The 27,296-nt window shown below is 45.0% G+C and overlaps 1 protein-coding gene across 2 annotated transcripts; it reads left to right on the top strand.

Annotated features, from left to right (window-relative positions):
- Positions 1 to 6,490: 6,490 nt before the first annotated feature.
- On the top strand, positions 6,491 to 26,659 carry TEKT2 (tektin 2). 2 transcript variants are annotated; one of them, XM_030217290.1, is made up of 10 exons: positions 6,491 to 6,509; positions 11,210 to 11,385; positions 16,828 to 16,953; positions 17,675 to 17,880; positions 19,957 to 20,100; positions 20,827 to 20,941; positions 22,049 to 22,156; positions 22,562 to 22,705; positions 24,259 to 24,338; positions 26,001 to 26,659. In XM_030217290.1, exons 2-10 carry the CDS (start codon positions 11,230 to 11,232, stop codon positions 26,212 to 26,214), a joined length of 1,293 nt encoding a protein of 430 aa, XP_030073150.1. In that variant the 5' UTR covers positions 6,491 to 6,509; positions 11,210 to 11,229; the 3' UTR covers positions 26,215 to 26,659. The 2 variants fall into 2 exon arrangements, with proteins under 2 accessions (XP_030073150.1, XP_030073149.1); XM_030217289.1 differs by lacking the exon at positions 6,491 to 6,509 and adding an exon at positions 9,708 to 10,015.
- Positions 26,660 to 27,296: the final 637 nt, after the last annotated feature.

The following is a 27,296-nucleotide window of genomic DNA, read 5'->3' as shown; positions in this document are numbered from 1 at the left end:
GACAGCTACAGATGTGTATCAAGGGGGGAGATCTGGAAAGCAGCAAACATGAAACTGGCTGCATTATATTTGAGGGAATTTGTAAGGAGTTTGTTTTTTCACACAAAGGAAATGAGAATCTGAAATTACACCAGCATTGAAAAATACAAAGTAGCTGACGTGCAGAATGAGGGCTGTATCTGCTTTAATCTTAAGTGATCACTGAGGTACTCTGTGATTTTACAGGATGAATATACAGTACTGCACTGATAACCAGTAACCAGTTACTATTCAAGTAACTAGCAAGGGGGTGAGCTGTGAGGCCAGCCAGAACAGGAACAAAGCTTGGGAGCTGTAGGATGCCATTAGGTGCCGGTTATTTGTCCTAACTTTATAAAAATCTGTGGTACGTAGCCTTTGCCATTCTGTGATTTGTACTGGATGTGGGGGAGGGGGTGGGGTCAGTATGGATATTTCTTTGATCCTGGAGAAAACTGGAATAGGGACAATATATTACCGAGGTGAACTTAGAAAATTAGTAACTTTCAATCAAGATTCAGGACCGGAAATGTTTCAATTCCAAATGTAGTTCTGTTCTAGTTTATGCAGCCACCTTTGATCACGAAATCAGTGGTTCCTGGAGGCACCCCAGACAGGTTTTCAGGAGATCCACAATGAATATTTATGAGATATATTTGCATGCACTGCCTTTACTGCATGCAAATCTCTCATGATTATTCATTGTGGATATCCTGAAAACCTGACTGGTTGGGGTGCCTCCAGGACCAGGTTTGGGAACCACTGCTGTAAATGATCGAAGATTTCATCCGCCATGTTTCTGTTCAGGTCAAATTGATTCTCCTTGAGTGCTGTATGGGCGATTGTCCTTGCCAGTTATCAAGTTTATTCTACTGCCAGCAGGCATGGAAGAAATCCAGAAAAACTTATTTGGCTATTAATTTTACTACATGACCACCAAGTTTCTTAGGGATTTGCTGCTGCACTGCTGCTCAGTGGGTTTTTTTTTCATTGTTTTCTATGTATGCACTGTGTAATATGAATGGACTGGATGCCATAGCTAAATGTATATTCTACAGTATAAGTGTACAGTTTGAAATTATAAAGTTTTTATGCTATTTTTTATTATTTGCAATAAAGCTTTCCCAAACATGGACAGCTTCACTGGTATAGACCTCCACCACATGACAAGATCAGAGAATGCAAGGTTTTGGTGTGAACTGTCCTTGGCATTACTAAGCCTATCTTCAGATAACAGGGTGTTTTCTGATTTCCTCCCATTAGAAATGGTTCTCATAAGTGCACTGTGATTGCAGCTTGAATGAGGGCCTTGCAGAGAAATTATGCAGATCAATCACCTGCATTTCCAAAAATACCTTGCTGCTAGGTATATATATACATATATATATACATAATATAAATGTCTAATCTTGACCATGTGTGCCTATTTGTACTGGGGATGGGGATGAGTTAATATATTTATCAAATAAAATTAAGCAGCATATTAGAATATCTTTTTCATGTGTAAAGAAACAACATTAGAGCGACTGATCTTGCCAAAATGTTCTACCCATGACAGCCCTTTCAGGATCTCCTCAGCATCATGTTTCCCTATGCTCACCTGTGATCTGTAGCATAGCACATTTTGCTGTTGGTTTTATTAAGATAAAGATGTTAGAAACTTTAGATCCTTTAAAGATAATGTGTATTTTTTTAGAAATATAAATCTTTTTTATACCCACATACAAGTGGTTCCAAAGCAAGTGAAATATGACTGATTGTGAACCGGGATCAGTATCTTATAACAAAGGAAGGATTGGACAGAGTGATATCTCAAGGGACATACCAAACTTTACTGCCAAATGTTTTATCCTAGAGAAATTGTGATGTTATTTGTGGCATTTTCAATATTGCAATAGTTGGGGAGGGGGCTAAGAAAAAAAGATATGAAAGAAAATTAAAATGTTGCTATCATTAATTGGCAGGGGGGTTTTGTCTTTACTGATCCAAAGTGGGTTGACATTTTTGTGATGGTACTATTAAATTTTGCAGGTATTAATCTCATATTATGTAATGAGATCTCAGAAATGAAGTCTGGTTATTAAAAATAATTATGAAGAAGATATTGTTGAATCGGTAATGCTTCAACTACTGCAAACTGATCTCATAAATGCTCTTTTTAAACCTGCATCTTTGCAAAATGTTACATCTCCTGTGGTTGAACCAAGAGAAAACCATTTTACTTTGAATACCTTGTCATTTATGTTGGGAAAAATAATGGAATTCTTTCTGAGCCAAAACTGTCTTCACCCTTTTTGTGACACTCCACTCTTCTCTATTTTGTTATTTGTGTACTTGGAGGATTGTTTAATTTTAATTTCTTTCCATTTACTGTGTTTAGTGTTGCTTTGCTTCAGTTTGAAGTGTAACTTTCACTGATAACCTGCAATAAAAGGGGGAAAAAAAAAACCTTTCACTCCACACTTGTTTCTGTGTTTAAAAGTGCTGCTTGGGGAGAGCTCACAAAAGCTAGAGGTATGAGTGGTTGAAATAGATAAATTATGAAGCTCATTTTCAAATCACATAGACTTACAACATTACATAGTGACATATTTTTAGAACCAGAAGCATCACAGTACTCCACAACAAGTTCCAAACCAAACGCAGCAGTGGAGGTGACAAGGAAACTGCATGCTTAACTATTTTTTTTTATTACAACCCTTTGCTTGACTCAAAATGGGCTGTGTTTTGGCTCTAGGTCTACATCAGGAGTCTGTTTTTGATGTGTTAAGATAAACTACCAGAGAGTAGAACCTTAGGTAATAGACTGGCTTCTCCAGTCCAGGTTGGGACTCTTTCTCCCCCCTCCCCACCCCCTTTGCACTCAGGTTTCTCCATACTCTGCTTTCAGGGTCCTCTCTGCTCTGGGAATGCATAAGCTGCATCTTGTTCCTGGCCCAGCATATACTTTGGGGTCCTTACCTGTTTACTCCCACTGGCCAGCCCTGAGAGTCTCTTTCTCTCTCCCTGTCTCCACATTTTTAACTAGAGTTTCTGGAGTGGACATTTTTGGGTGGATGGCCACCTGAGCAATAAACTGAAAGGCACACAGGATCAGGAGTTAACCATGAGTTAAGGCCTTTAATAAATCTCTTATCCTTACCCCTCAAACCCCCAAGACAGTTCTCACATTCCACAATCTGTAGCCTCTGGAGCTGCATTCTCATAGGCCGTTAGGGGTCCCGGTCAGTGTTGCAGGGTGATACATTAAAAGCAGTTAGCCTATCTGCCTTTTTATTCTATTCTCTTTAGTGTATTTATATCCTGTTAATATCAATAAAGAATCTAAGCGGGTTACATAAATTCAAAACATACTGAAAAAGGTAGGAAAGATAAGTTTTCAATCCTTTATGAAATTATAGGTAACTAGAAAGCACATGAATTTGTGTAGGTATAGAATTCCACAATTTACTGGCTTGACAAAGAGGCATCATGAATTCTTTTATAGCAAAGCTTCTTAACATTTGGAAATCCCAACAATAGAGTAGAATAAAAATGGGAATTCCTTTGAAAAGCTGGATAAACTATTAACTATTTTTATTTTAGTTACATTTGTACCCCGCGCTTTCCCACTCATGGCAGGCTCAATGTGGCTTACATGGGGCAATGGAGGGTTAAGTGACTTGCCCAGAGTCACAAGGAGCTGCCTGTGCCTGAAGTGGGAATCAAACTCAGTTCCTCAGGACCAAAGTCCACCACCCTAACCACTAGGCCACTCCTGCTACTATTTGAGATTCTACATGGAATGTTGCTACTATTGGAGATTCTACATGGAATGTTGCTATTCCACCAGCAACATTCCATGTAGAAGTCGGCCCTTGCAGATCACCAATGTGGCCACGCAGGCTTCTGTGAGTCTGACGTCCCGCACGTACGTGCAGGACGTCAGACTCACAGAAACAAGCCTGCGCAGCCTTCTACATGGAATGTTGCTAGTGGAATAGCAACATTCCATGTAGAATCTCCAATAGTAGCAACATTCCATGTAGAATCTCCAATAGTATCTATTTTATTTTTGTTACATTTGTACCCCGTGCTTTCCCACTCATGGCAGGCTCAAAGTGGCTTACATGGGGCAATGGAGGGTTAAGTGACTTGCCCAGAGTCACAAGGAGCTGCCTATGCCTGAAGTGGGAATCGAACTCAGTTCCTCAGGACCAAAGTCCACCACCCTAACCACTAGGCCACTCCTCCACTATGGAAGGAGGAAAGAGCATTTCCTATGTAATATACTAAACACAATACAGGCAATCTTAAAAACAGAGTAACAACTGATAACCAATGTAACCTGAGCAACAGTGTTATATGATCGTAGTGTGAACACCCATCGATCATTTTAGCTGCTGTGTTTTGTAGTAACTGCAACTTGTTAGCTAATTTAATCCACCATATAAAGCATTACAATAATCCAGCTGAGGCAATAGTCTGAACCTGCATACGAAAAGGTCAATAAAAAAAACAAAACAGCTTATCGCTCTTAGTTGTAGTTTTAAAAAAAATAACTACTTATTCAGATAATTTATCTGTGGATCCATCGTCAGTTGAGTATCCAGAATAATTCCCTTTCAAAAAGGTTTGGATCACATCTCGAATACTGTGTACAGTTTTGGTCACTGCATCTCACATAGAGCAAAATTAGAAAAGGTACAGAGAAGGGCAACACAAATGGTAAAAGGGATGGGATGATTTCCCTGTAACAAAAGGCTAAAGAGGTTAGTGCTTTTCAGCTTGGAGAAGAGACAGCTGAGAGGGAGATATGATAGAGGTCTATAAAATACTGAATGGAGTGGAAGATGTGAATTGTTTGTTTACTCATTTCCAAAAGTACAAGGACTAGATGGCACACAATGAAGCTACTATGTAGTAAATTTAGAACAAATCGGAGAAGACATTTCTTCACTCAATGTGTAATTGAACTCAAATTCATTGCCAGAGATTGGTGAAAGCAATTAGCTTAGCAGGGTCTTAAGTTCCTGGAGGCAAAAATCTGATATTTACAAAGTAATCTTGGGGGAAATCTACTGCTTATACCCTACTACTACTACTTAACATTTCTAGAGCGCTACTAGGGTTACGCAGCACTGTACAGTTTAACAAAGAAGGACAGTCCCTGCTCGAAGGAGCTTACAATCTAAAGGACGAAATGTCAAGTTGGGGCAGTCAAGATTTCCTGAATAGAGGTGTAGTGGTTAGGTGCCGAAGGCGACATTGAAGAGGTGGGCTTTGAGCAAGGATTTGAAGATGGGCATGGAGGGGGCCTGGTGTATGGGCTCAGGGAGTTTATTCCAAGCATGGGGTGAGGTGAGGCAGAAAGGGTGGAGCCTGGAATTGGCGGTGGTGGAGAAGGGTACTGAAAGGAGGGATTTGTCTTGAGAGCGGAGCTTATGGGTAGGAATGTAAGGGGAGATGAGGGTAGAGAGGTAAGGAGGGGCTGCAGATAGAGTGCATTTGTAGGTTAGTAGGAGAAGCTTGAACTGTATGCTGTACCTGATTGGAAGCCAGTGAAGCCACCCTGACTGGCTAGGTGTGCCCTCAGGCTTATCCCCTGGCTTATCACGAGACATAAACAATATGCTACTTTTGGGATCCTGTCATATGTATTTGCTTTAATGAATGATGGAAACAAAATACTGGGCTTGTAAGCACTATTCTGAAGGGTTGTCTTGTAAGGTTTGCCTCTGCAGTTGCCTCAATTTGCCATAGAGTGGGCACCCCTGCTGGTGTGCATGACATGAGAAGAGACCAAATGAAACTTGAAGAATGGTCATGAATTTGGCAGCTAAAGATTTAATGCTAACAGAATGCAGGTTCATGGATCTGGACTACAAAACTGAGGGAGCAGTACAGTTTAGGGGGTGAAGTACACGTGTGATCGTACAAAAGGCAGTGGTGGAAGGTAGGAGGAATGGCCAACAGGAAAAAGGAGGTGGTAAGGTCTTTAAGTCTCCAGTGTGACCTCATGGAGTATTCTATGCAGTACTAGCGATTGCACCTTCAGAAAAATATAAATAGGACTGAGTCCTGAAGGCAACTACTAAAATGGGCGATGATCTTTTGAGTGTATGGTGTCAGACTTAAAGACAGCAATGTGCTCTTTGGCAGGAGCTCGGGGATATGCTAGAGAGATGCTGTAAATGCCCAGGAGCTGAATGTCTTTCAATTGAAAGGAAGCTCTGAACTGAGGGGTCATAGGATAAAGATTATTATTATTAACATTTGTATAGCTCTACCAGACACACGCAGCACTGAACACCTGCCACAGCAAGACAGTCCTTGCTCGATAGAGCTTACAATCTAAAAAAGATGAGAGGGAACAGACTGAAGTGCAATCTAAGGAAATTCTTCATGGAAAGAGTGGTGGCGGCGTGGAATGGCCTCCTGGTGGAGGTGAAGACTGTATCTGATTTCAACTATGCTTGGGACAAGTACAGAGCGTCTAAGGGAGAAGAAGGGTAAGTAAATGGCTTAGATAAGCCATATAATCTTATCTGCCTTCATTTTTCTATGAACCTTTGGTTTGACCATAGGCCAATTTTTCTTTCCAAAATGTTTACGGTTATGTCCTCTCTGCTTTCTATGCGACTGAGCTTTGGCACAGTTTGTGAATTGCTGCTCTCTTAAAATGACAGCATCACCTTGCAAGCATACAAAAAATTAGCGGGGATCAATTTTGAGGGGGTGTGGGTGCTGGGAGGCTAAAGACAGCACTTATAAACAGATGTGCGCATGCACATGCGCCAGACACCATGTACACCCAAGAAGGTTTTCTTGAGACCAGGAATTGGCATGACATTAAAAAGTTGAATCCACTTAGGTTAGTCTATGTTTCCCCTTCCCCACGCAGCTGTCTCGTGCTGCCTACACTTGAAACAAAGCAAACATATGAGCTGCTGCATCCAAGTTTTTCTTTATTGTTGGTAGCATTTTTATTTAATCTCACTTATAATTTTAAACATGCCAGTTTGCGCAGCAGATGGATGCACACAGGAAGTATAATAACGGAATAACTTTTCATAGGTAAAGTAATCATTTATAGTAAATCGTAATCTGTGTGTCATTTAGAAGGGTCACCCCCTTGAAAAGATTATTCCATTTTTGGAAAATTTTAAGTGTGACTGATGAAGTGACGGGAATCCCTTCTAAATTATTTATATTGGGTAACTAGGTTGTTTGTGAGACCACCTGCTGTGTAATAGTCAATTTCTTTGCAACCTTGTATTTGCTCTCTAATGCTCTACCTCTACTAAGTGCTTCAAGAAGTAATTTACAGTAACATATAAAAGCAAACTGTATGCCATCAAACAGAAGACTGTGAAGCATCAAAACACAGATAAAATTGCATATAACCCTTTCTAGACTCCAAGAAATGGAGCACTTGTCACATTAAGCTAAGAAACCATCATGCACAAGCTTTGATCTTCTGTAATAGATTCCTTACAACTGATTATATTAACCTGAAAATTAAATGGCTTCCTGGGAAAAGCACGGCAGCATAGTTCTGTTACAGAAAGGTTAATCGTTTGTTCTACCTGAGTGATGAAGTTGCCGTCACAAGCATGAATCATAAGTTTCTTTATTTTTTAAGTCGCACTCGCACTTAGCACCAGGCGATGGCTCACCTCCGACCATGCTGCAGCTCCTTTTCCCTTCCCGATCAATGACTCCCGCCCTCACGGAAACAGGAAATACCTCATCACATCAGAAGGAGGCAGGACATTGAGCAGGAAGGCGGAAGGGAAAAGCTGGGGTGAGCCATCATGCCTGCAACTGTCTGTCGGGGCCGGGCCGTCGCTGCAACAGTCGTCCTGGGGCTGGGAGGTGGGAGCTGACTGCGGCCTCAGCCGGGAAGGAGTGGGCACCGGAGGCGGGAGCGGCGCGATCATAATGATGAGGTCCGAGCAAGCAGGGCTCGGAGAGGCAGAGTTGAGGCATGCCGCGCGGGGCCCTATGCGGCCGCCTTGGTCGCCTCTGCCTAAGACTGACCCTGTTTATAACACCAGGAGGCTCATTTTCAAAGCACTTAGCCTCCCAAAGTTCCATAGAAACCTATGGAACTTAGGGGTAGATGCATCAAGCAAACGTAAAAAAATCAAAATCGTTAAAGGCCCTAACGATTTTTAAAAAACGAAGAATGCACCAAAAAAAAAAGTCACACATGCTCAGATCGGTATAGAAACGTACAATGTATCAAAGAATCACAATACACATCGTTAATCGGCCCCCAAATCATGCGCAGAGCAGCCAAGCGTTATGTTAGCTGCTCTGCGCATGCCACAAACAGTCAAAACACAGTCAAATCACAAGCACATGGCTCCCAAATCAAAACAAAAAGAAAAAAAAAGGGTCGGGAGGGGGCAAGGGCGCTCATCAGGAGCGTCCTGTACGGACGGCCTTGCCCCCCCCCCGCTGCTCCCCACTTTCCGCCGCTCCCCCCACCCCGAAAAAGCAAAATTCGAGCAGCCCCTGCCCCCCTCCCTTCCTCACTACTCTCTCACCTCAGCTCCGCCTCCCGACATCCTCCGCCCTGTGCCCCGCCCCCTTTTGAGGTCGTCGCCGCCATTCCCCTCCTCCATCGGGCCCCCTCCCTCTTACCGGGCCCGTGCAGCGCCTCTCTCCTCTGTCCGAAGGCGCTGCACGGGCAAGAAGAAAGCCTGATGCCTGCCTTCGCCCAGCTTCGATGGCGCGTCTTTCTCCTGCTGGGCCCGCCCCTGTCTGACGTCAGTAACCTACGTAGGTAACCTGCGTAAAGGCAATCGGAAAAGGTTAGTGCATGTCGTTTCAATGGGGTTTTCACACTAATTGCTCATCTCCATTCCGTTTTCGTTAGCTGCTGGCTTCCTCGGTAAAAGCCCTTTGATGCATGCAACGGATCACATTTTCCTTGTTGGAGAGTCATTAAAGGCTCATTTAGCTTTAGTGCATCTGCCCCTAAGCCTCCCAAAGTGCTTTGAAAATATGCCTCCAGGCTTCCCCAGGCAGATTACAAGCACAGTTAAGATGAACCCATCAGTACACACGATGTTGTCACTGAAATTTGGCCTTGCAGTACATAGAACAGTGGTGGGATGGGAGAAATACAGCCTTTCTGAGTGCTGTTACCAGCTACACTAACGTTTAAAGCTTATGTGATATTCAAAGTTTTGATTTTCATGATATTTACAGATGGAGCAGCAGGGCATAGGCAGTCCATCATCTTTTACTATTGGGTGTACTTGTGACTCCGCCTACTGGCTTCAACCCCTATAATGAGCTAGATAGCCTCGTGCCGTCTCCTGTTCTCGACCTCCTTGTGTTCGTCTATCATCAGCTTTAGCCAAGGTACTTAAAACTCAATGAAAGGTGTCACAAAGCCAGGCTCGCCCCGCCCCGCCCCTTCCGGTCTGGTGTCTCCCCTGTCACGTGACAGCTTTTCGGCCGTTCCAACAGTTGCTGAATCCAAGGAAGTGATCTCAATCTAACCTCCTTGCTTGTCTCCATGGCTCCCGCTCGGCATAAAAAAAAAAAAAACCACAACGAGGCCGCCAGCTCTGATTGGCCGGGAACGAGTGTGGTTGCCGGGCAACGGAGAGCTTGCATAGCAACGGACTGACACAGAATGCGGCGGCGGTGGTGGTGGTGGTGGCGGCAGGTGGGAGCTGGCCACAGGGGGTGGTGAGAGGAGGGGGCTTTGATCCGCTGGCCTGGCGGCTGTGGACGTGCCCTGGGGTACGCGAAGAGCAGCTCAGATTGTTTCTACGAGAAAAGGTGTCCTCCGCGGCTCGGGGTTCTAATTCTGTCACCAGCAGAGCAATTCCGCGGCTTATTCCTCTGCGGTAGCTGCTACTGCGCGCTGTCAGAGAACAGGACCACTTTGCAAGCTACGTCACCTTCAGAGGAAACCTATGTTCATTGTTTGTTTGTTTTTTTAATTCCCATTTTGTGAAATCAATTTCCACTTAATTACAGTCTTCACAATAAGGTGCATGTCTTTGGGCTTTTATTTATTCATTTATTGCATTTGTATCCCACATTTTCCCACCTCTTTGCAGGCTCAATGTGGCTTACAATGTAAATGGAAAGTAGCATCATTGAAGATTAAGCAAGTGAGAATAAGTTAAAAAAAAACATGCTGTTAGTAAGTCGAAATCGAAGTTCAAGGAAGTAGAAATAAGCAGGATTGTTGTTGTTGACAGCAGTGGCGTTCCTAGAGGGGCTGACACCCAGGGCGGATCGCCAATGCACCCCGCCCCCCCGGGAGCAGTGCCCCCCCCCCGGTGCAGCACGACCCCCCCCCCGGCGAAAGGACACCCCCACCCCAGCGAAAGAACCCCCCAGGTGCATGCCGCTGGGGGGGGGGGGTGCCGCGCGCCAGTCAGCGTCGTTCGTTTCCATGCTCCCTCTGCCCCGGAACAGGAGCATGGAAATGAACGATGCTGACCGGTGCGCGGCACCCTCCCAGCGGCGTGCACCCGGGGTGGACTGCCCCCACCCCCTTGGTACGCCACTGGTTGACAGGCAAGGTTGCATTGTGTTACTTTTCTAGTTGTTGATCTTGTTGGTATGCCTTGTTGAATAGGTGAGTCTTCAGGGATTTGCGAATGCTGGTTAGTTCGTAAGTAGCTTTTAAGCTGCGCGGTAGTTTGTTCCATAACTGTGTGCTCAGGTAGGAGAAGTTTGACACAATGCGTTAGTCTGTATTTCAGGCTTTTACAACTGGGGAAGTGCAGATTAAGGAATGTTCGGGATGATCTTTTAGCGTTCCTGGGCGGCAGGTCTGTTAGATCTGACATGTAGGCTGGGGCACTTCCGTGAATGATTTTATGAACTAAAGAACATATCTTTTGAGTTGGGGTCACTGATGTTAGATGAAAGGGCACTATTAGAAAAAAACAATCTTGAATACAGTATATGTAGCATGAAACAGTGATGAAAAGTGATTTTATATTAGGGTTATCAATAGAAATAAAATAAAACATGGAAAAGAAAATAAGATGATACTTTTTTTTATTGGGCATAACTTAATACATTTCTTGATTAGCTTTCGAAGGTTGCCCTTCTTCGTCAGATCGGGAAAAAAATTATTAGGGTTAGAAAGGCCACGTGCTAGAATTGGAATTTTTAAAAAATCCATAGTGCGCAATGTAAATATTTATTGTCTCACCTTTTTCCCTAGCTGCTACTATCACTGTTGGTATGGCCACGCTGAGCTTAAAGCCGGGGCAAAGGTTCACGCTCCCTGACTGGCACATTAATAATAACCAGATCACTTCTAACTCAGAGCGGCAGCAGTCGGCTTCCCACCTGATCCGCCAGGAGGGGCGGACTCTCCGCAATGAAACAAACAACCAGGTAAGAGACCCTGCCACAAGGATCCCCTTTGCCTCCTGAGTCCTGCTTCCCATTGTGAAAAAAGAAAATTTGAAAGAAAGAAACTATAGTTAGTGATTAGATACAGAGCTGTAAATCTGGAGGTTAATTGTATTCCTTTCACCTAAGCTTAACGTATACTAAATGCTGTGCATCCTACTTTATACCTATGGGCCAAATGACACTTAGCGCATGCTAAGCTTTAGTAAAAGGGCCCCTTAATAACTTCCCTATGTTCAAACTATGATTAGACAGCAAAAAATTATCTTGGGATAGCAGAGCATAAAATAGAGTCCAAGTTTTTTAAAAAATATTTTGGCTTATGATTGGTAAAAATTTACTGTGGGCAAATATGATTAGAACGGGCTGTAAAATAAGAATTCTGGATTGCAGACTCAAATTACAGCCAATATCAGGATGATCAACTTATTTTATGCAAATCTGTCCACTACCAGAGTTCTAGAAATTGTTTGGTTTGCTGGTTCTATGTTTCATTGGCAGGGCAGGCTTTAACCATTAGGCAGAGTAGGCCGTTGTTCACAGAGTCAGCTTCTAGGGAGCAGCAAAGAGCACCTACGGTCAAAGCCAAACCATAGCTGCTGACAGCACACAAACATATCAAATTCAGGGCTTTGGTCTTAAGATCACTCTAAATATCAAATGCACTAGTGTGCATTTTTACCTGCAGGAAAGGTGGGTAGTTTTTAAACAGCTCATTTACACAGGTAGACTACTTTTAGAAATTGCCACCATTATGTATTTATATGTAAAACAAAGTTTAATATTATGATATCCAAAGTTGTGAAAAAATTGCAAGAGGACCTTACAAGACTGGGCATCCAAATGGCAGGTGACATGTAATGTGAGCAAGTGCAAAGTGATGCATGTGGGAAAGAGGAATCCAGACCATAACTACAGGGTTCCGCATTAGGAGTCACTGCCCGGGAAAAAGGATCTAGGTGTCATTGTTGATGATACATTGAAACCCTTTGCTCAGTGTGACCAAATCCCCTCTCCCGTTCCCTTTGATGTCTTATTTATTTGGATTTTGATTCATATCTTTTCCAGTAGCAGCTCAAGGTGAGTTACATTCAGGGACACTCTTTCCACCTCAGTTCAGTGAAGAGTCAGGCCCAGTGTTTAACACATTTCCAACAACAACTGAAAACATGGATTTTTTTTTTTAAAGTGTTATGGATCCTTATTGGAGACCTAGTGAAGATGGTTACATGTTAGATTGGGATGAGAGGGATAGGTAGTTTAATACTGTATTTCCTCAGCGACCCTCCAGACCGGTCAAGACGTGTGGGTTATGTCCTCCTACCAGCAGAGGGAGACTGAGAAAACACTAAGCTTTTGAAGCCTGTATATATAACCTGGGCAGAACCTCCACTAGCCAGTATTTTCTCAGTCTCAGCAGAGGTAGCAGTTGACAGCCTGTGCAGTCTCCAATAATCTGGTGAGGTAGTTTGTCATTGGGTCGTAGGATTTTTTCCTTCCAAACTTTATTCTGTTGCAGTACCCTGTACGTGTGTGTAAAAAAAAAAAAAAAAAGTGCTTTGGGGCCCTGGGTCTGGTGGGGCCCAGTTTTTCCCCCTGGGGTGTTACACCTATGTTTGGGTCCCTCCCCCTGTGCTGCTCTCTATTTCTGTTTGCTTGGCAGCTTTGTGCCTCGGCTGCTTTCTCAGTATTGTAGCCTTGAGTGCCTTACAATTTCCAGATGCCAGAGTTAGAGTACTGTGCCTTTAAGGTCAGTTATTCTATTTCATGTTGCTGGCCAGCTTTTTGCCTCGGCTGCTTTCTCAGTATTGTAGCCTTGAGTGCCTTACAATTTCCAGATGCCAGAATTAGAGTACTGTGCCTTTAAGGTCAGTTATTCTATTTCGTTTTGCTTGGCAGCTTTGTGCCTCGGCTGCTTTCTCAGTATTGTAGCCTTGAGTGCCTTACAATTTCCAGCTGCCAGAGTTGGAGTACTGTGCCTTTAAGGGCATTTAATTCTTTATTTTCAGCGGACCGAACGGGGGTTTCGATTCCTTGCTGGAACGAGAGAGCAGCGCTTTCTTCAGTGCTTTTGCAGTGTGAGTGAGTTTTTGGTTTGGCGCGTTTGCGGAACAGCTTTTCCCTTCCCTCGTGGTTTATGGCGGCCCAGCTCCTCCGATGTCGCGCGTGCTCGTGGCGAGGGGTAGAGGCGCCGGGCGCTCAGTGTAGCTTTGCGGTGCACCTATAAAGGTGGCTGCGGCACCCCCCGACTTGACCGCGGAGGGATCGATGGTGTCGGGAGTCTCCGGGTCAGCGGGAGCGTAGGCAGGGCCGCTGTCAGCGGGAACAGTTTCGGCGGGAACAGCCGCCATCTTGAGTCTGACGCAGCCCGTGGAGCCAGCTGTTTTTGGGCCTGCGGCCTCCGTTTTTGGCACAAAAGGGCCTAATGACGGTCCAGGAATGGTGGGCTTTCCTCCAGATTTTGTCTGGACGCGGTATCAGGCCTGGAGATCGGGACCCCCCCCCCCCAATTGGAAGAGGGGGCTATTTCCGTCTTGGCTGAGAGACCACGGTTAGAGTGGTCAGAGGACAGGCAATGTTTTTCTCCTGTGGCTGCAGAAGCTGTGCTTAGTGATCTGGGGGAGTCAGATGGAATTGATGGCTCTCAGGAGCAGGATTGTTGGATTCCTGGAGAGGATCCTTCAGTAGTGCGGATTTTCCATAGAGATGAGCTGTCAGAACTCATAGATCAGGTGTCGTCCTCCCTTCAGTTTGGTTCTGAGGTGGCTTTGGGGGAAACTGTCCAGGATCCGTTGGTGAAGGGCATTCAGCGTCAGGCGTGATCCTTCCCTATGAACAAGGATCTCCGGGAGATGATTTGTCAGGAATGGGATTTGCCGTGTAAGGTGGCAAAGGCAATGGCGAGGCTTTATCCCCTCCCTCAGGACGATAGGGATTCCTTTAAGGCTCCCACGGTAGATGCAGTAGTGATGGCAGTAATTATAGCTACGGCTATCCCGGTTGATGGAGGAACGGCCCTCCGTGATCCTCAGGATAGGAAGTTGGGATCTTTTCTCAAGCGTAGTTTTGTTTTGTCGGCTCTAGCCCTGCAGGCCTCGGTTTGTGGGGGTCTGGTAGCTCGGGCATGTTTTTGTTGGGCCGAGAAGCTCCTGGATGATTCGGTAGATGTTGGTTCTTCTGGGGGTCAGGAGTTAGCCGACTTGGACATGGGTTCATCCTTTTTGTCTGAGGCTTTTATGATTTGTTGCCTACTTCAGACAAAAAATATGGCTATGGTTGTGGGTCTCTGCCACTTAAGGGAGCTATGCTCTTTGGAGAAGATTTGGACAAGTTAGTGTGAGGTCTTAGTGATACCAAGGTTCTATGGCTTCCAGATTTTCGGTTCAAGGCAGGGGCCAGAACTAGTTCCTCTCGGGGACGGTTTAGGGAGGCTCAGCGGTATAGGCCGGGCAGATCGAGTGGGACCTACCCTTAGCTGTCTGTTTGTCTGTCCAATTTAGATTGTAAGCTCTGTTGAGCAGGGACTGTCTTTTCATGTTAATTTGGACAGCGCTGCATAAGTCTAGTAGTGCTGTAGAAATGTTTAATAGTAGTAGGACCTCTACGGGTCGGTTTTTCCAGCGCACTCAGTTCTTTCGTGAGAGGCGTCGCGGAGGGCGTGGCTTTTCCGCAGGAGATTAGTATTCATGCCGCAATTCCCAATGAAGGTGTGCGGGCTCAGGCTCTGGTGCATGTTGGGGCTCAGCTGAGTCTGTTTTACCAGAGCTGGGCCCAAATCAGGTCAGATCAGTGGGTTCTCAAGGTGTTTCGAGGCGGATATGCGCTGGAATTTGAAAGCTGTTCTCCCGAAGTGTTTCTGGAATCCCTCTGTCGGTCTTGGAGCAAGAGGGCAGCAGTGAGGGACACTCTGCGGTGGCTGCTCGCGTTGGGAGCCGTGGTTCCTGTTCCTTCAGATCAGCAACGCTCAGGGTGCTATTTGATCTATTTTGTGGTCCACAAGAAAGAGGACACTTTTCGTCCCATTTTAGATCTCAAAAGGGTCAATGCGGCACTCAAGGTGCCCTCTTTCCGGATGGAGACGTTGCGGTCGGTCACTTCCCTGGATTTGACGGAAGCTTATCTTCACTTTCCTTCGTGCAGCCTTTTGGTTCCAAGTTACAGGGTCCGATTCGTCGGTTCCTTGCAGAGAAGGCGCCGACGGCCCGTACTTATCGTCAGGTCCTGGGCCTGATGGCGGCGACCATAGAGGTAGTTCCATGGGCCAGGGCGCACATGCGTCAGGTACAGTCAGCTCTGCTCAGTCATTGGTCCCCTCTGTCGCAGGACTTGGAAATGTGTTGTCCGCTGTCGGTGGCCCCTCGTCTCAGTCTCCGCTGGTGGCTCAACCCGCGCAATTTGGGAAAAGGAATGCCGTTGGAGTCCCCACAGGGGCTGGTAATGGTCACGGATGCCAGTCTGCAAGGTTGGGGGGCACATTGTCTCGGTCAGGTAGCTCAAGGCCGGTGGTCTCGGGGAAGAGACAGGCCCAGTGTTTAACACATTTCCAACAACAACTGAAAACATGGATTTTTTTTTTTAAAGTGTTATGGATCCTTATTGGAGACCTAGTGAAGATGGTTACATGTTAGATTGGGATGAGAGGGATAGGTAGTTTAATACTGTATATTTTTATTTTGTAATTAATATTATTCTGTTTCTATATTATAACCCCTCTGTACAGTTTGTGAAGCTTAAAGTGATGGGCTATAACATTGAATTATATTAACTTTCAGGTCTTCAGAGCCCAGTACCCCCCTTTAGATTTCAATAATTAAACTCACATCATTACTCCCAGAATAGGCCCATAAAAACACAAAAGAACGTAAGCACTGCCGTACTGGGTCAGACTGAAGGTCCATCAAACCTAGTATCCTGTTTCCAACAGTGGCCAATCCAGGTCACAAGTACTTGGCAAGATCCCAGAACAATAAAACAGAGTTTATGCTGCTTATTCCATTCATGGCAAGTTCAAGTCGAGCTGCATTCACTAAGGGTACCCGCGCCCTTGCTCCAGCCCTGTGCTTTGGTTTTGTTGGTAATCTGTAGCTTTTATGCTGAATGTCCTGCCCTCGCTTTGGGCTTTCTGGTTAAAAGCTAGTTGTGATTTTTGCCTGGTACTGTCAGGTCGTTGACCTGGAACTTTTTGTCACAGACCCAGAACCTTTTTGAACTTGCTTCCTTTGCCATATCTCATATCTCAGTGGGAGGGAAAGGCAGAGTTGTTTATACACACACACACGTGTTATTTTTTAGAAGAAAATTACCAGTAAGGCATATTAAATGAAATAAATTATTTATTGAGCAGATGTATCCTGAAACAGGGACTCTACCTGAGCTGGAATTGCAGACGTCAGCATTTTCTTCTTATGTGATTTCTTCTTCCAGACAAAATGGGATGAACAGGACAACAGAACTCGCCTTGAAGACCGGATTGACAGTGTGGACAAATGGCGAGCGGCTTTGGCAAAATGCCTGGCTGATGTGGATTGCGAGATCGATTCTTTGGCTCAAGTGAGTGACAAATGCAATTAGAATAAAGGTTTGTTCTTGCTGGGAGAATTGGGTGCCTTTTACGATTTCCTATCTCTGGCACTTCCTATGGACTAGGCAGGTCACATGTTTAACCCGAGGGTTTTTTTATCAGCCACCTTATATTTTGGTTGCTGTCCTCGCTTTCTAACCTTACTTCCCGCATGTCCCTGGGAGATTCTCTTCTGTTCCTCTGTGTCTGTTCCCTCCTGCTTCCTCATTTGATTATGAAGGTACTGTTACTTATGTAAGAGTTTCCTACAGTCACTGACATGAGCGGTACAATAGCCTGCAGGCTCTGATCACTTAGGAGTCGTAAATACAATTAAAGTTGGTAAGTGCCATGGACAGGGGAAGAGATTCTGCTCTTCAGCGCTGTATAGTTGTGAAATATGTTTTGCACTTTCCAGTTTTAGATCATCCTATCCACTTGGAAAGTAGGGTATTGCTGCTCAATTCTTGCTTGTACAGAAGTGGAGGTTTCTTTTAATACCTCTGTGCTTCTACCTGTCAATAATAGTTTTCTGTCGTGTTCTATAGTAATTCTGAGGAAAACATACTATTGATGTAAGCTAGAATGGAGCCAAATTCAGGTTTGCAAAATCACCGTCTATTGAAACTGAGGAACATATACACATGCACTCACATCAGTAAAGAGACAGGGAGAGGGGCCATTATTAAAAAGAGACTTTCTCCTCCTTAGATGAAAGAAGAAGCAGAACGGGCCCTGCAGGCCACAAATTTGAATTTAGATGTGGCCATTGAGTGCCTGACGCTCCGTGAGAAACGCACAGCCATCGATTTGGTGAACGACCGTGTGCACGACGAGTTACACAAGGAGGTGGAGGTGATTGAAGGCGTCCGGAAAGCTTTACAGCAAAAGATCAGTGAAGCTTTTGAGCAGCTCTGGTGAGTAGCAGCAGGTGATGTTCAGAAGATTGTGCAGGGAAATAGATGCAGCTCTCTACAATGCCCTCTGGTGGTGGAGCACTAAAGGGGGTCCCATGTGCTCAGAACTCCAGTGGAGAGGGGTTCGAAGCGAAAAGCTCTTCTTTCTCTAGCACATGGACTGACATGCTCTTTCCATGAGGATTTTCAGCAGCCCTGCCCTTTCTATCACGGACTGCAGCGGCAGGAGGTAAGCCTTGGAATTCTGTCACCAGACAACTATGGGCATTTTGTAAACTTGTTATGAGTAACATACACAGGCATATTTTCAAAGCACTTAGCCTTCCAAAGTTCCATAGGTTTCTATGGAACTTTGGAAGGCTAAGTGCTTTGAAAATATGCCTGATAGTAACAGAGTAGATGACGGCAGAAAATGACCTGCACGGTCCATCCAGTCTGCCCAACAAGACAAACATATGTGTACACCTTACCTTGATTTGTACCTGCCTTATTCAGGGCACAGACCGTACAAGTCTGCCCAGCAGTACTTCCCGCCTCCCAACCATCAGTCCCGCCTCCCATCACCGGCTCTGGCACAGACCGTATAAGTCTGCCCTCCACTATCCTCGCCTCCCAACCACCCACCCCTCTTCCCCCCACCTGCTCGGCCACCCAATTTCGGCTAAGTTTCTGAGGATCCTTTCCTTCTGCACAGGATTCCTTTATGCATATCCCACGCATGTTTGAATTCCTTTACCGTTTTCATCTCCACCACCTCCCGCGGGAGGGCATTCCAAGCATCCACCACCCTCTCTGTGAAAAAATACTTCCTGACATCTTTCCTGAGGCTGCCCCCCTTCAACCTCATTTCATGTCCTCTCGTTCTACCGCCTTCCCATCTCCGGAAAAGATTTGTTTGCAGATTAATACCTTTCAAATATTTGAACGTCTCTCTTCATACATCTTGGAACGCAAATCACGTACCATTCTCATAGCTTTTCTTTGCACCGCTTCCATTTTTTTAACATCCAAAACTGAACACAATACTCCAGGTGGGGCCTGACCAACGACGTACAGTATATTTTATCAGAGCTTAAAATTTTAGATAGGCAGACTACAAATATTTAATTGTTTATTTAAATAATTGAAACAGTTCTCAGCCCTGTGGCCTGGCCAGGAATAGCTATCAATATAATAACAGTATCAAGACCCAGCTCTAGGTTGCGTTTTCTACTACATCATCCTGCTTGTTTTTTCATATCATGCAGAGAAAGAGTAGATGTTTTAAAATGATCTCCATTAAAGTCATTTGCTAACAACAAAATCTTAATTATATATCCTTGGGCATACTTTAATGATATGGGAAGCCAAAGAGGCAAATCTTAGCTTTAAGTGTAGAAAGCAGTTTCTTATGATTTGGGCTACTTATATTCATTCATTGGCCCCAAAAGTTAAGAGCTTCATCTTGAATAAGTTGTAACTTGTAGTCCATTCTGCATCCAAGCACACATCCCTTCTGCCTTCTGATGGGTGCCGAGGCCTAGAGGAACAGAGGTTATGGGGAGGGGGGAGATTAAGGAGATTGGTTCAGTTGGGAAAGGGAGTGGTTTGTAGGGGAAGACGGGAGGCTTCAGGGTTTTCTAATGAAAAAGGAGATATGTTTTTACGGATGAACAAGCTTTGTAATAAAGAGTTGATTGTGTCTTTCTCAGGATGCTGTTTTGCATGTTTTATTATGTGACATATCGATAAAACAGATTTCAGTTAATTATATATCCTTGGGTAGATTACAAGCAAGATCATTACATTTGTCAATTACACATCAGTCTGGTAACTGAGAGGTAGAATGAGAGTCCTGGGGAGCTTTGTATACAAAAGAGAATGGGTGTTTTGGGACTGATGGGGGATTTTACCCTAGATTACAAGGGGGGTAGACTAAGGTAAGAAAGTGTTTCTTTAACAGAATGAGTTCTGGCTGCACAAAATAGTCTTCTTCTGGCGATGGTGTAGGGCAGGGTCTCTTGTGTTGCAGTAAGAACAGGAAATGGGCAGTACTGGATGGGATTTCTGTCTGATACTATGGGTTTCTCCTTCTAGCCTTCTACAAGAGACACGCCAACAGCTGAACTTAGATCATAGGAACAAAATGGAAACCCTGGAGATAGATCGGACCTGCCTTTCACTGAATATAAACTCACCAAACATCTCCTACAAACCCAATCCAACTCGGGTGCCACCAGGGTAAGGGTATAGTAGTCGGTTCTCTGTGAACTTCTTCTGTGCTGTGGTAATTCTGGTTTATGCGCAGATTTGACCAGCCACTGTGCAGGAAATTTTCTGAATGTAGTTTATTAAAATAGTCTTAATAAAGGTCCAGTTTTGGAACCTCACCTTGTAGGAAATCATTTGTATTTGCAGATGGGGTTAGATGATATCTTTCAACCCTCTTGGGAAACCTGAGTCAGTGACACCTGAAGCTGGGTAACAGGAGAGAGGGTCAGTCTCCTGCTTAGAATTCTCTGGGCATTTGGGCTTTCAGGCGATGCAGATGATCAGCGCTGGGAAAGGGGATTATAAAGTTTTATACAGTGACAGCTATATGGTAGCTTTTACCAGCTTGATGGACAGTCACGTTTGCTGGATGGAATGAGACGAGCACGAGACAAGTGAAGCAAGAGCAGCAACTGTTAAGATAATGCTCACATGTTGTCACTCTTATGTAAAAAGAGGTGTTCTGCACAGCTCACCTTAGCTTATTGAAAACTAACCCTTGTGGAGTGCTTTAAATTTTGTGAATGCTGTAAATGTAGTGGGTTTTGTTTGTGTTTGGGAAAATTTCCCTTTTAAATGGTGTTATGAAATGGAATAATGCAAATAAAGAAAAGACAGAAGAGACCAGAGGCATGCCGTTGGCTGGTCCTTACTCTGTGCTTTTCTCCCGCCACGCTAACCATTCCTTATCTCCAGAACTACCTCTGTGGAGCAATGGTTCCAGTTCAGTCAGTACAACAAGGACCGAGCAGAAGCTGAAATTAAAGCATCAACTCAGCTGCGGGATGCCATAGCGCTCACTATTGCACAGGTAAATCCTCAGGGGAGGGGGCTGCAGTGTTCACCGTTGCACATGTAAATTCTTGAGGGATGGGTCCGCAGTGCTCAATCCTCAGGGGAGGGTGGCTGCAGTATCCACCATTACACATCCTTGAAGGAGGGGGTCATAGCAGTCAGTATCATACTGGAAAATCCTTAGGTGGTAACGGAGGCATGGGAGAGATAATTTCAGCCAAGGATGAGAAAGGTAGGTTGTCACAAAATGCCTGCAGCTACCTGGAGGATCTGACCACAGCACTACTCAGGCCCACCTGCCCTGGGCACATGCTCTATACTGGCATACCCTTCCCCCCACCACACTGGGTTACACTTGCCTCTGGGTGAGTCTCCCACCCACAAGCTAATTCCCTGGTGGTTTCTAAGGACACTGAGGCCACAATCCGAGGGGCCCCACAGTTCCTAGAAAGCACCCACAGACCAAGTACACCAACACCAGGATTCTTAGTCAGTCCAAGACATCAAAGCTAATAAACCAGGTGAATGTCTTGGTTTCTTTAACTATGTAAGCCACTTTGAACTCTGTGGCATCAGGGGTAAACAAATACCATGTTATGTTATATCTTAAAAACCCAGCTGGGTTGTGGCTCTCGAGGACCGTGGTTGCCCACCCTTGGTCTGAATCAATGTACTACATAGTTTATCAAGACAATACATTTTGTATAGTTAATGTGGCATTAATGTAGAGGAAGTGAACCTTTTTCAAATGAAGGAAAACTCTGGAATGAGAGGGCATAGGATGAAGTTAAGAGGAAATAGGCTTAGGAGGAATCAAAGAAAATACTTTTTTTATGGAGAAGGTGGTGAATACGTGGAATTTCATTTCATTTATTTCACTTACTATACCACCCTTACTAACTGGCAGACCAAGGCAGTGTACAGGCTAAAATGTACAAACAAACAAAAACAGCAAGAAAAGAACTACAATTTTGGAGGTGGTGGAGACAAGGACTGTGAGAGGAGGAGCTGAGAGTGGATGCTGTGGCTAGTTAGACTGGATGGGCCATCGCGTTTCTAATTCCTGATTGAATGCAAGTCTTCTCTAGGGATAACCCATACATGCTGTTTCTTTTCCCTGCAGACCAACAATGAGCTGGAGGCGCAGCGTGTAGCCACTGAGTTTGCTTTCAGGAAAAGAATGCGAGAGTTTGAGAAAGCTTTGAGCGACCTGAGATGGCAAGAGAAGAATGTAAAGTATCCTGACCCATTTTGGGCAAATAGTTTTTCGCAGTGTAAGATAGCAGGACATTCAGTTCCCTTTCAAGGACTCTGGCTGGCTATAACTCCCCAGACACAGCTTGTTGACTGAAAAGAGTTCCATCATTTCCAAGTCCTAAATATAAATCCCTAACGTATGCATATAGAGCATAAGATAATACACACTGGCCTTTGCCTCCTAGGTTGGAGGTAGCCCAATAATTAGCCCCGGGTTAATTAATTCTGCCACTCTTTCATTGCCTGTGTAGTCTGGGAATAAGTAAAACTAATTTCCTCATTCATTCTGAGGGTATCTGATACGAGACTGAACCTAAGGGAAGGGATGTCTTGCAGAGCAGTCTGGCTCTTGAAAGCAAGTTTTTCTGTCCCTTCTCAGACCAAGGAAGAGATCGCAGAGATGGAGGATGACATCCGGCGCCTCGAAGAGGATCTGAGAGACAAACAGACCCACCTGAAGCTGGTACACACACGACTGGAGACCCGTACCTACCGCCCCAACGTGGATCTGTGCAGAGACCAGGTACTTGGGTAGCCCCTTGTAAATCCTGGACCTTCCTGACTGCCTAACTCTGATGCTCTCAGGTCTTCGGGGTTCTGCTCTCTTTTGTTCTGAGTGACGCAACTCGCATCCCGGCAAGTTGTGTGCAGTATCAACCATCAGAATCGCAACTCTAATAGGACCCAGTAAGTTTCCAAATGAGTCCCACTCCTATCTCCAGCATCGCTTTCTCCTTGTACAGTGGCAAGTGATACCATCAGTGGGAAATCAGTTCCTATGACAGAGCTGAAATAAATGATTTCTCTTTGTGGTGATGACAGAGCAGGGTAAACTGAAACTCCAGTGAAAGTGAACATTGGCAGTGATAAACAGGAATTCTGCTGTTTCTTTTAAGTCTTTAGCACTTACACAGCGCTGCAGGATCCATAATATTAAAGGGAAAGGGGATGGGATGTCTGTGGTTACAGTTAAAGCGGTTTACATATTATATGCAGGTACGTATTTGTACCTGGGGCAATGGAGGATTAAGTGACTTGCCTATGGTCACAAGGAGCTACAGTGGAAATCGAACCTGGTTCTCAGGCCGCTGCACTAACCATTAGGCTGCTCCTCCGCTCCATAATTAAAATAGATTACCATTACAGTCTCACTTATTTTTGTGTTGCCTTTAAAAGGATGTGTGAGGCGACTTTGTGAAGGTTAAGACAAGCCTCTTGATACACAACCACTAAGAGCAGTCAGTCATGTCTTGCCTGCTTCTGAATTCTGTTGTAACATAGTAACTGGTGGCACACTAAGATCAGCATGGCCCATCCATCTGCTGTACCTGCAGGTTACCTCCCTCTATACCTCTGTTTAGGGTCTTAGCTGCCGCTCTGTGCAGGTTACCCCCCTCTGTACCTCTGTTTAGGGTCTTAGCTGCCGCTCTGTGCAGGTTACCTCCTTCTATACCTCTGTTTAGGGTCTTAGCTGCCGCTCTGTGCAGGTTACCCCCCTCTATACCTCTGTTTAGGGTCTTAGCTGCCGCTCTGTGCAGGTTGCCTCCTTCTATACCTCTGTTTAGGGTCTTAGCTGCCGCTCTGTGCAGGTTACCTCCCTCTGTACCTCTGTTTAGGGTATTAGCTGCCGCTCTGTGCAGGTTACCTCCCTCTGTACCTCTGTTTAGGATCTTAGCTGCCGCTCTGTGCAGGTTACCCCCCTCTATACCTCTGTTTAGGGTCTTAGCTGCCGCTCTGTGCAGGTTACCTCCCTCTATACCTCTGTTTAGGGTCTTAGCTGCCGCTCTGTCTAGTCCCCCCCCCCCCCCCCCGGTATGCCTGTCAGCTTTCTAATAGATTGAAATGAATACGATAAAGCAAATTGGGCCCTGACAACTGTTCAGGCCTGTGTATGTAGTGTGTTGCTTAGTTCTGCATCTCGTTTTTGACCCTGTCTCTTTCATGTGAACTAATTTGTGTTTGTGTATCTGTGTCTGGCAGTGGGTACATACAAATCTTTCAGCTATCTGGATGACTTCACTCCCGAAGGAGTCCTTTGCTGCTCACAGTGTACTCCGTTTTCTGTCTGACTCACAGGTGCAGTATGGGTTAACAGATGAGGTGTATCAACTTGAAGGTACTATAGCAGCCCTGAAGCAGAAACTGGCACAGCTACAGTAAGTCCCTTCTGAAACAGGCTGCTTGGGGTTAGCTTTGTGCAGGGTTGGGACTGCTGCACACGGAGGTCGTAATAGTTTCCGAACGACCTTTTTTTTTTTGATTGCCACGATCTGGTAAGGGTCTCAAGTGAAGATTTCACTTTGGTGATCTGAGGGAATGCAAGGTTCAGAGTTAGGTAGACTCAGGGGCGTAGCCAGACACCCAATTTTGTGTGGGCCTGGGCCCAAGATGGGTGGGCAGAAGAACTCCGCCTTGTCCCACAAGTGATTTGGTTTCTCCCTCTCTCGCCTTGCATGCCATATAGTCTCTCAAACATCCCCCCTCCCTCGCATACCCACTTAATTAGCAGATTTTCACTGGCAGCGAGCAGCAGCTAATACACACTGCTCATGTTGGCCCCACAGCCTTCCCTCTGATGCAACTTCCTGTTTCCGCATAGATGGGAATGCATCAGAGGGAAGACTCTGGGGCTGGTGCCAGCAGTATGTATCAGTCACTGCTTGCTGCAGACAAAGATCTGCTATTTACAAGGTATGCAGGAGAGACAGTTGTTGGGAATTTTCCGCTGGTGGTGCTTGGGGATCTCTGCCAGCTACATCATAGGTGTGCTGCTATTGGGTGGGCCTGAGTCCAAAGTCACCCAAGCCCACCCTTGGCTACGCCACTGGGTAGACTACAGGAAGAACAGGACTGGAAACAAATGTAATCACTTTTCCCATGATTTGGAAGCAATATCTGCTAAAAACAAAAAACAGTACTTCGGTATTTGTCATAACAAATATTCAGACACAGGCATCGAATGTGTCAGAAAGTAACATGTTCTGTGGGATGAAAAGTTCAAGGGGACAGGAGGAGAGCTCAGAGGAATTTGAGAAAATAGTTTTTCTCGAGAGGATCATGGACACTTGGAAGAGGCCTTCAGCTGAAGTTATAGGAGCCGAAAGGATGATGGAATTTGGGCATGCACAGGGCAGACACGGAGGGAGCTGCAGCGGGAGAGGGAGGGAGAAGGGGATAATACACGAAGACAGACTGACACACTAAGTAGCGTGTGATTGCCCCATTATTTTTGTGTTTCCAGCAGTAGTGGATGCTGGATTTCTGCTGTAACCATTGAAATTTCACACTAGTAGCATCAGCTGCCCCCAAAAGCCAAGTTAAAACTGCATAAAAACAGTACTGATGTTGTTTCCAGAGTGAATGGCTACAGTGAGTCTCCAGGGATAAAGGGGAGGAAAGGTGCCAGGTGCTTGGAATAGCTTCCCAGGGGACATGGTGGCACCGTAACCATTAGCAGGCAGAGAGGGTCCTTAACTGTAAGGCTGTGAGAATGAAGCTGAGGTTGAGTGGTGTCTGAAGTTCTGCAACAAGAAGGGCTAATGTTGAAACTAGATGATCTTTAGCTGTCCACTTATCCTCGATTTCCATTTCTCTGTATATTAACAGTTTGCATGATTTAAAGGGTCTGATATTTAAAAGAGTTTAACCGGGAGGAGAAGCTCCTGTCTGGTTACACCACGCACAGCGAGCTGGGAGGGCATATTTAGCAGCACTTACCCAGACAGCAAGAGCAAACCGCGTTCTCCCCCTTCCTTTCCCATAGTTGGCAACTCCATAGAAAAGCACCGACAAAGCCTTTGTTTTCTCGTTTTCTTTAGTGATGCACTGGATGCTCTGTATAAAAACTTGGCCCGCATCGAAGAGGACATCCGCTACAAGACCAACTCTCTGTTCTTGGACACCAAGTGCATGGACACCAGGAGGAAACTGACTGTCCCTGCCGAGAAATATGTACCAGAGATGGATACCTTCAACCGCACCACCAATCGCAACCTTTCAGAGCTGAAGAGCCGGCAGCTAGAACTGGCGTAGGGCAAAGGCAGTGTGTAGAACCTGGGAGACGGACTTTTTACGGAAAGCAGAAAGAAAATAAAGTTGTATTAGCTGTTAGATCTTTATGGTTTCCAGGAAGTTCATCCACAAATGGCATTCAAAGTGTTGATGGACAGTTACTTTCCAACCTTGGTTTGTTTCTTCACTGTTTCTTGCACCTAGCCTCAATCAGTTTTTGTCTGTAAGCAATTAAGCATCTTCTAGAAAAGGATGTTTCTATATATATTGAAGCTCTTACAAGAGTTTTATCGAATTAAAGCTCTATTTTCAATAAATGGTGCTAAGTTACTGCAGAAACTCCATATGTGCCTCCATTTTCAGACTGTTGGTAACAAGGTCATGAATTGGAGACCTTCTCATAGTCAGAATTAAATAGTTAAACACATAAGTACATAAGTATTGCCATACTGAGAAAGACCAAAGGTCCATCAAGCTCAGCATCCTGGTTCCAACAGTGGCCAATCCAGGTCACAAGCACCTGGCAGAAAAACAAAGAGTAGCAACATTCCATGTAGAACCCCAAAGAGTAGCAAGATTCTAGAATTCTAAAGAATAACAAGATTCCATGCAGAATTTCAAAGTGTAGCAACATTCCATGTAGAACCCCAAAGAGTAGCAAGATTCCATTCAGAATCCCAAGTACATAAGTATTGCCATACTGGGACAGACCAAAGCTCCATCAAGCCCAGCATCCTGTTTCCAACAGTGGCCAATCCAGGTCACAAATACCTGGCAAGATCCCCAAAAAATGCAAAACATTTTATACTGCTTAACCCAGAAACAGTGGATTTTCCCCAAGTCCATTTAATAATGGTCTATGGACATTTCCTTTAGGAAGCTGTCCAAACCTTTTTTTAAACTCTGCTAACCGCCTTTGCCACATTCTCTGGCAACGAATTCCAGAGTTTAATTGCAGACAGACAGACAAACAGACAGACAAAGAGCCTGAGGGTAGTTAAGGACTCTAAGATCCATCTAATAAGTTTTTCTCCTTTTTGGATAATTCCATAAACCCCAGTTGATCTCTGACTTTTCCCTTAATTTCTGCTGTTGTTCTGAAT

The sequence above is a fragment of the Microcaecilia unicolor genome, chromosome 11 (genome assembly GCF_901765095.1).
Source record: "Microcaecilia unicolor chromosome 11, aMicUni1.1, whole genome shotgun sequence".
NCBI lineage: Eukaryota > Metazoa > Chordata > Amphibia > Gymnophiona > Siphonopidae > Microcaecilia > Microcaecilia unicolor.
This window is presented reverse-complemented; position numbering and strand designations above follow the sequence as displayed.